The following is an 8,309-nucleotide window of genomic DNA, read 5'->3' on the forward strand; positions in this document are numbered from 1 at the left end:
GCCACTTCCCATCCATTAAGCATGCTGGGCTGAAGAACACGAAGCAGTCCACGGCTGAATAGTGAGCACAAAGTTGTGTTTACCTTGTGGGTCTGCATTTAGCAGCACAGCCTTAATACGGGAATAGTCAGTGCTACACAGCTAGCAATGAATAGGGACAGTTGAATCGCTGTCTGGTGCGAGAAATTCTGTATGGAGAGTTTTCTAGGTGTGTGTATATACATGGAAATTACAGAGTGCTCTGTTGTTTGCCACCACAAATTTAAATTTCATTGAAAATGAATTTAATTTCAATGTCACTGAAATTTCTTTTGAAAACTTTTCCCTTTTGTGAGACTATGGGTGATAATCTACATTCAGATATCCAACAATAAATTAGAAATACCCTGCACTTTTATTAGATTATACCCTCCAGATTGTGCACCAGATATATGTGAGTTTTGTTCTCTTATAGGCAGCTTATTACCTGCAATTAGGTAACATCTTTTGCATATTTTTTTTTTTTACTACAAATAATAATGAATGTTAATGACAATGGGGTTTTGGGAAGGATTACCTTTTGAAAAATAGAGGCAATTAATTTACAGGGAAGCATGTTTTTTCCAGGCAGACACAACTGTGGGGTTACCAATAGAAATGCTTCAAACAAACCTGTGCTTGGGATCCTGTCATTGTATCCGGGATTCAAACCAGCTTCCCTACAGAAGAAACCACACAGATTTTCTGTGGCTTTTCATGTCTGAGGTGAGCTGGGGATGTCGACCTCGAAGGCACTTTAAGGGATAAGCTATCTAGCATATGTTCTTCTTGTGCACCTTGCAGCTTGGGGGCACAACCATGACTGTCGCCTCGCTGTCCCAGTCAGTGCCCAGGACAGCAAGGCATTGTGTAGGTGTCTGCAAAGTGGCTTTCTTGCTATGCTGATGTTTCAGGCTGGCAGATTTCTATCCCAGCAGGAGGATAAGATAAGCCTGAAATGTATTTTCTGTAAGGGATGGACAAATGCTTGCTCCTGAAGACTTTGTGGACTGTGAAAATTGCTGCTAAGCAGTACAACGTGAGCACCAAAACCAAGAGCTTGAGCACTGAGTGCAGCTCTGCAAATAAAGGATTTTTCTAGTCTATAGCTGAACTGAAAAATGGTCGTGACGTAGTTGGGTGGAACTGGGTTTCCTTCCAAAAAAAAAAAAAGAATAATAGTATTGAAATCAGATGGGACTAAACTGTTTTTAGAGAGTTCTTATCTTAAAACACATAGGTCCATAAGCTTGTATCCTGTGATTGAAGCAGCATTTGAAGCTTCATCTACCGTTAGCACTCTGCTCTGAATGCTCTGGTATCTGATAAGGGCTGAGTTCATGTTGAAACCTTTCCTTTAGTTGCAGAATTTAAAGATTTTTTTTCTTTTCTCTATTCAGCTGCCTGTTTTCACCAAAAAAAAAAAAGTAGCAATTTAGTTATCTTTGAGACCTCTGTCAAATCCAGCTGAAATCAGGCAATGAGTTCAGACATTATTAGGAGGGAATGTATACAGACACTCACGCAGCTGCATCTACATCCATGTAGATAGGGAAAGATAAATCGTCAGCTTTGTTTCCACATGGGGAAGGGATATATTTTGGTAAATATTAAAATGCATCACTTTGTACAGAAAAGCAAGAAAGCAGACAAAATATTTTCTTTAAAATCATTGACATCAATATTTAAAACAGTTCCCTGTTTTCCCGTAGCACATTATCAAATTCCTTTCAAAATCAATTGCTTCAGTCAGACTAAAACATACATTTTCTGTTTGCAAATATTTTTCTGTAAAATTGTGCTCAGCAGTGGGGAAGAATAATTTCACTCATTGTTCTCCTGAGATACGTGGTAGGACTCATAATTCATCTGAGAAACTTGTGTCGTTGAAGCCAGCTGCTAATACTGTCAGGGCTGTGCCGTTACAGAAGAAGTCAGTGGACCAAGGGTTCCCAGGCACATAAATACCTGTGGAAATTAGGTTCGTTGTCTTCAAAATGAAGATAAAGCCACTAATTGTTTTACAGTCAGAGTAAAGCCTTTATTTACCTTTCTGCATACTGCTGGTTTCTTTTCTTTATTGCTTGTTGCTTTTTGCCTGTTGCTGAACTGTTGCTCAGAGGTGAAGACTGAGAAAGGTGGAGGATGCTTGAGGAATAGTGTAGTCCTTAAGAGGCTTGCAATCTCAACGGCTAGATAAAGCGAATAGCAGCACGAGAAATAACGGTGTCTACAGCCTCCTCTTACTGTTCCGCTTACAGTACAGCTTTTGGCACATGGTTACAGCTGTGTCCCTCACATTTCATGGGGGACTACTGCATTTCTCCTTTCTCTTTCTCCATGTTGTGTTTCAGGTGACAAATGAACACTGAACACAGCTAACTCAAAAGGGTGGGAAAGATACCGAGTACAGTTAGTAACCACTGCAAAGCAGGGTGGCAAAGAAGCACGTGTGAGAATATTCAGAATTTAACTCTTAATTTTATGCATATCTCAGACGCCTGTCAATTTCTGCTTTCTAGAAGGAAAACAACAATTTGCTATCAGTCTCCAGCAGGCATTAGTTAGTATGGATTTAAGTCGAGATTTTGAGTAGTTAAATCCAACAGTTAATTTCAATTCAGTGGGTAAATTAAGTGGTAAAAATGGTATTTGTGCATTTGCTGTATCAGTGGTTTGCACTTAGCTTAAGTTCAGAGGGCTTTATTCTGTCTCCCTTTACGAGAACAGCAGTTCCCACTGAATTTCACAGTGCCTGTGGCAGAGATCAGTCCTTTCAACTGTGCCTACCAGAGCTGCTCATCTCTTCAGCGTGAGCTGTGGCTGTTAAAGGTGGTGTGTTTGGCAGTAAAGTCAGTCAAGCCCCTGTGTGTAACTGCGTGTCTCAAGTGGTGCAGGCCCGCTTACGACAGTGAAGTTGCACATGGTTACGGCAGGCGAGGAGGTCAGCTTTTAATTGCACAGGATGGAGATAAAGCTGTGAAAAAGTGCAATTAAACAGCTCTCCCCTTCCTAAACCATTAGGAGGATAGAGCAGGCCCTGGCCCTTTCCATAATGAGGGCTGAGATGTTTGCACAGCCCGTGCCTCACAGCGAGCTGCTTTAATTAAACCTAGCCCACGCAGGAACCCGACTGGTGAATGTGGGTCGCCTGGAGGCCGCGCTTCCTCACCCAGTTATCTCGGGGGGAAGGGGAGTATGAGAAGAAACATCACCCAGCCTCTGCACGGCTGCCGGGGTGGCTCCGCGCCCGCCCGCGGGGTTGCCCGGGGGGAGGCGGCTCCCGGGAGAGTCCGTGGCCCCCGCGCTGCCCGTCACCGCGCCACGGCCCCCCCACCCCGCAGCCCGGCCGGGACGGAGGGCTTGGCTGGGGGGCAGCCGCCATGCCTTCCCGGTCCCGGGGCGGCTCTGCAGCCCCCGCTGCCTCTCTCCGGCTTTGGGCCAGACAGTACCCAGGTATCAAACGGAACCGGGGGACAGTATTGAAAGAGCAAGTGAAGCGGAAATTTAAAGCCTCTCTGCTAATAATAACAGTATAAATAACCGAAGACGTCTTGTAAACAGTGCGGTCATAACCCTGAAACATTAAACAGCGCGGTGGGATCTGGCGCATCAGCTGCCGGCGGCCGCTGCCGGTGCCGGGGGAGCGCCCCGCACTCCTGTTTATCTCAGCCCCATCTCCCACGGGCGCGCTGATCGATAGAGGGGAAATGTTTAAGTTAAAAATTCCCGGCTTCGAGGACCGGGGCCAGAGGGGCATCCTCCGTCCGACTGTGCTTCATCAATAGCTAAACGGCTTCCGTCCCGGCGGTGCGGGGAGGTGCGGGGCGGCGGAGGCGGCTGCCGCAGCTCCCGGGAGCCGGGGCTGCGAGGCCGTGCCGAGCTCCCGCGGCGAGCTGGGCTGCGGACCCAGCCACCCCTTTCCCTAGGGATTTGCTCTGTATGTGTAGCTCCGGGGAAGCAGCCCTCCCGGGGGCCGGGGCGGAGAGACGGACTCCGGGCAGGGCGCTGGGCGAGCGCGGCCGGAGGCCAGCGGAGGAGGCGCGGGTCCTTTCCCCGCCGAGCCCGGGAGTCGGAAACGAAGATTACACCGCTCTGTGTTCAGTGGAAAGGAAGGTTTATTCACAGAAATAGAGCAGAACCTGCTTGAAGAAAATATATCTATATATCTTTAAGGTGAATTACTTCATAGAGATGACTGTCAAAGTCAGTTTTTCTAGGCATCTACATATTTCACAGGTCTCAGACAAAAGATACACGCGTGGTAGGTTTTGTTTGATCTCTGTCTTTTCTCTAGTAGCGCTTGGACCAGCAAGGCTCTTGTTGCAGGACACTCGACTGTACACGCACTTAATAAAGTTAAATAGAGTCGGGATCTCTCGGGGTGGAGTCTTTGCTAGGGCACATTTGGTCTCCTCTGCGCCGGGAGAACGGCTCTCCCCGTCGCTCAGTCCGGGGCCCGGGGCAGCGGCGGGGCCGCGGCGTGTCCCCTGCCCGCCCCGCCGCCCGCTGCCCGGCCGCGCCGGGAGGCTGCTGGCCCGGCCGCCGGGGCTCAGGATGCCGTCGGGCCGCACAAGCGGTTTGTGTTCACCACTTCTTTCAGGTCACTCTCGGGTTTGCCGGCTACCATAAAAGGCCAAGTCTGTAGCCAGGAAAAGACACGGGTGGGAAGGGGGTTACATAGGGAAAAATGCACATTGCAACGCTTATTTCGCCAGCGGGTCCGGCTCCTGAGCGCCCCGGGGGATCGAGCCAGCCATCCGCCGCCTGACCCCGCTTCTGGCCGCGCACAGCGGGGCTCGGGCCGGGGAAGCCGCCGCTGGCTTCGGCGAAGACCCTTTTGCCTTTCGCCGCCGGCTGATGCCGCTTCGCTTCCCAGCCGCGGCGGGCTCCCCCCGAGCGTCCCCGGGACGGCGGAGCCCGCCTGATCCGCGGCTGGAGGGAGGGAGGGAGGAGGGAGCCCCGGTACATCCGCGGCCCCCTGCACGGCCGCCGCGGGCATCCCGCCGAAGCCACGCCGCCCCCCGCGTTTGGTCGTGACCGGCGTGGGGGCTCTTCCCCGCGGGAGCCGTCCCACTCCCCGACGCGGGTCCGCCGCCGCCGCCCGGCGGCCCCGGCAGCCCCTGACCCCCCCCTCCCCCCGGCCTCCCGTGGCTCGGGGGACAAGTTTTGGTGTGCCTGTGTGTGGGGTGGGGAGTTATACGTGTATTGGGGGCTGGTTTTGTTTTACTTTATTTTTTCCCATGTTGTTGTGCTGAGGAATTTGTTTTTAGCCAAAAAAATAGCATCCAGGCCCTTATCAGCTGACACAGCGGATAATGTACTTTCCCCCAGAGTCCAGAGCTCAAAAGGCAGAGGTGGACCCCAGTGAAACATCGCCAGATCCCCTCTGCCATCCCTTTATCCAGCAGGGTCTGTATGTGTGGGCAACGTAAAGGCTGTATGTCTAAAAACAGCCCATGCAGATCTTGCCCACCCCTGGTTTGCATCAGTTGCACATATTTTTAGAGCTGGAAATGGGACATTTCTGGTGGCTGGGTAGGGCGGGGAGACCTTATGCTGCTCGGGAAAACTTTCTGTGAGTGGTGGGAGCAGCAGGAGGGACACCGTGCAGCCCAGGGAGGCTTTGTGGAGTGTGCCTAGGGCAGACACCCCCCTTGGGGTGTCTGCACTGGTATTTATTTCTCATTTGCCAGTTTAGATGGGTAGGAGAAACGTCCTGGACCTAGCAAATCCGAGCGGCTGAGTGCAGAGCCCCGAGAGCTCTGTCTTTAAAAAGCTAGGGTTTGAGGATTATTGTGGCAGGAAATGTTGGGATAGAGAAGAGGGATTAGAATAAATCCTGTGTCCTTGGCTTGGGTCCTTCCTAAAACATACCTTTCTCTACCCAAATTCCTATAACCGCCTGCTTTCAGGTAGAAAGCTGCCATCAGCCTGCTGACATTTCTCAGGCATTTCTGGAGCAGTAAAGCCTGTCCCTGCCTATCTGTGGCCAGTGTGGCCCCTGCCTGTCCCCAGGAGGGGACTGCCAGGAGCAGCGGATAGGGCATGGGAGGCTCAGCTTTCGGGGCACAGGGCAGTAGGGCAGCTGGGAGCATGTCCCCTCACACAGTACCCCTTGCTACCCCACTGGCACCAGACTCTATGAGAAGCACAGCAAAGGTTTCTCCCCGCAAATGCCCCATACCGGCTCCTCGCCCACCTCTCCCCATGCACACCCACATAGAGTGCCTGGCCCCCGTGGGCTGTGACTTACCAGGTTGACTGGGTGGATGTAGCCATTTTCGTACTTGTCATTGGCCAGGATCTGCCTCAGGTGAGCGATGTAGCTGGAGGCCAACCTCAAGGTGTCCAGTTTGGAAAGCTTGGTGTCTGGGGGCACCCAGGGCAGGGTAGTCTTAAGCCTGGAGAAGGCTTTGCTAAGGACCCTCATCCTTGCCCTCTCCCTGGCGTTGGCAGCGTTTCTCTGGACCTGCTTTCCCTCCTGGCTCACTCCATTTAAAGGGCTCTTCTTGGGGGGAGCTTTTTTCCTCTTGCCCGAGGCCCCTCTCCCCTTCTGAGGGGAGCCATTCTCGCCATTGGATCCCTCCTCGTTGCTCTCGTTGGACGCCCCAAACTCTTTGTTAGTATCCATTTTCAGGCCATCGCACTCCAGCATCTCCACCTCCTGCAGATCTTCCACATCACTGAGGGACCCAGTGGACATGGTCTGGAAGATGCCAAAGGACCAGCGGGAAAGGGGGAGGGGGGGAGGAAGAAGGGGAGCTCTTCAAATCTACTTCAAGGCGGTGGAGGAGAGAAGGGGCACCAGTATTTTTCTCCCCTTCCCTCCCCCCCCCAGCACTACGGCGCAATACCAGTCCAGAGAGGATCCCCGCCCTCCCGCCCCCCAACCCTGCTTTGCCCGTGTTTGAGGGAGGGAGTGAGCGCGTGTGAGAGAGGGAGAGAGAGGGAGAGAGAGAGAAAGCCGAGGAATTTAGTGAGGACACTAGTAATTTATCTGGGGGATAAGAGAGGCGGATCCAGCCCAGGGGAGGGGCCCTGCCCGCTGAGCACACCACATCCCCAATCACAGACCTTTGCACAGGACAGGGAATGAGGTATCCCGGCAAGCCTTTGCCGAGAGCTCGGAACTGGGATTCAAATCCTCACAACTGGAGCAAAGCAACTTGCTCGCTCTCTCCCCCGGCTCTGTCTTTCTATCCTCCCCCTTCCTCCTCCTCCTCTTCTCCTTCCCCACTTCCCTTTCCAGCCCAGGGTTGCTCTCCCCCTCCCTGCCTCCTAGATGACCCAGGCAGCTGGTGTCATGATTCTTGAAGAAAGCCAAAATGGGTCATGAGCGGAGCGAGCAGCAGATCCACCAGCCAAGGCTTCCACGGAGCTTTGTAATGCGTGCCGTCAAAACGCTGTCCTGTAACCTAATCTGGGGGAGATTTGTGAATGATTATATTTGCAAACGCATCCTGTCCAGCTACTAGTGTATTCCAGGAAGAGAGCACTCTGCTGCCCGGCCGGCAGCGTGGACCTCACTGTCACAGCCCAGGGGCTGGAGGCAGGAGAATCTGACTTCTTCCAGCCTTCCTGGGTGACCTCGGACAAGTCCCGATCCCCTCTCACTCTTTGAGTGCCCCCAGCCGTAAGTGTCCTGGAGGCTGCCCAGTCCGCAGGTGTGCTGGGGGGCTGAGATCCTGGCTGTGGGCAGAGCCCCATCGAGCCGAGGGAGAGCACCGTGCCACCGAGGAGGGTCAGCGTGGCTGCGGATGGGGTGGCAGGGGTGTAGGTTGAAGTGAAGGAGAAGGGAGGGGGGGTATTGGATGGTAGAGATCGCACAGAAAAAAAAAAACTTTTCTCAGCGTGTTGTTGCAGAGCAGATGTCAGCATTTCATTTTGCTACACCCATGTAGCTGATTTGTGCATGCTCAGAAGTCAGGGAGTTTTGCCTGAATAACAAGGCAAGATAAGGCCCCTTCTGTGGGAGCGGTGGGAGTGAGGGCATCAGGCTGTACTCTGCAACCACTGAAGCCAAACCTCCCTGGCTGTTTTACCACTAGTGTGAATGAGCAGGTTGCTGCGTAGTTTGAATGAGCAGACGTGTTCTGCAGTTACGATCTTTATGTATTCAGTCTCTGCAGTGCAGGCTTTTAAAGGCAGTAAACCTTGGCCTAGCTCTTCTTCCTCTCTGCATAAAATCTCGAACCCCCCTGTGGAGCCCAAAGAGGCCAGTGAAGCATGAACTTGCTCCTGTGGCTCCTTCCCTCCCCGCACGCTTCCTGAAACCTCACGGGTCCACC

The 8,309-nt window shown here is 52.5% G+C and overlaps 1 protein-coding gene across 1 annotated transcript; it reads right to left on the minus strand.

Moving 5' to 3' along the window:
* Window positions 1-4,118: 4,118 nt before the first annotated feature.
* Window positions 4,119-6,974, minus strand: TCF21 (transcription factor 21). The gene is made up of 2 exons (XM_063331062.1): window positions 6,275-6,974; window positions 4,119-4,660 (listed from the first exon to the last, which is right to left on the minus strand). Exons 1-2 carry the CDS (start codon window positions 6,722-6,724, stop codon window positions 4,571-4,573), a joined length of 540 nt encoding a protein of 179 aa, XP_063187132.1. The 5' UTR covers window positions 6,725-6,974; the 3' UTR covers window positions 4,119-4,570.
* Between the last annotated feature and the right edge of the window lie 1,335 nt (window positions 6,975-8,309).

The sequence above is a fragment of the Chroicocephalus ridibundus genome, chromosome 3, assembly GCF_963924245.1.
Source record: "Chroicocephalus ridibundus chromosome 3, bChrRid1.1, whole genome shotgun sequence".
NCBI lineage: Eukaryota > Metazoa > Chordata > Aves > Charadriiformes > Laridae > Chroicocephalus > Chroicocephalus ridibundus.

Excerpts from the sequence above, each read along its gene's own strand:
- TCF21 (XM_063331062.1), bottom strand. The coding sequence starts at position 6,724 with ATGTCCACTGGGTCCCTCAGTGATGTGGAAGATCTGCAGGAGGTGGAG. Across the intron at positions 4,661-6,274 it reads ACATCCACCCAGTCAACCTG|ACTTGGCCTTTTATGGTAGC; the intron begins GTAAGTCACAGC and ends TCCTGGCTACAG.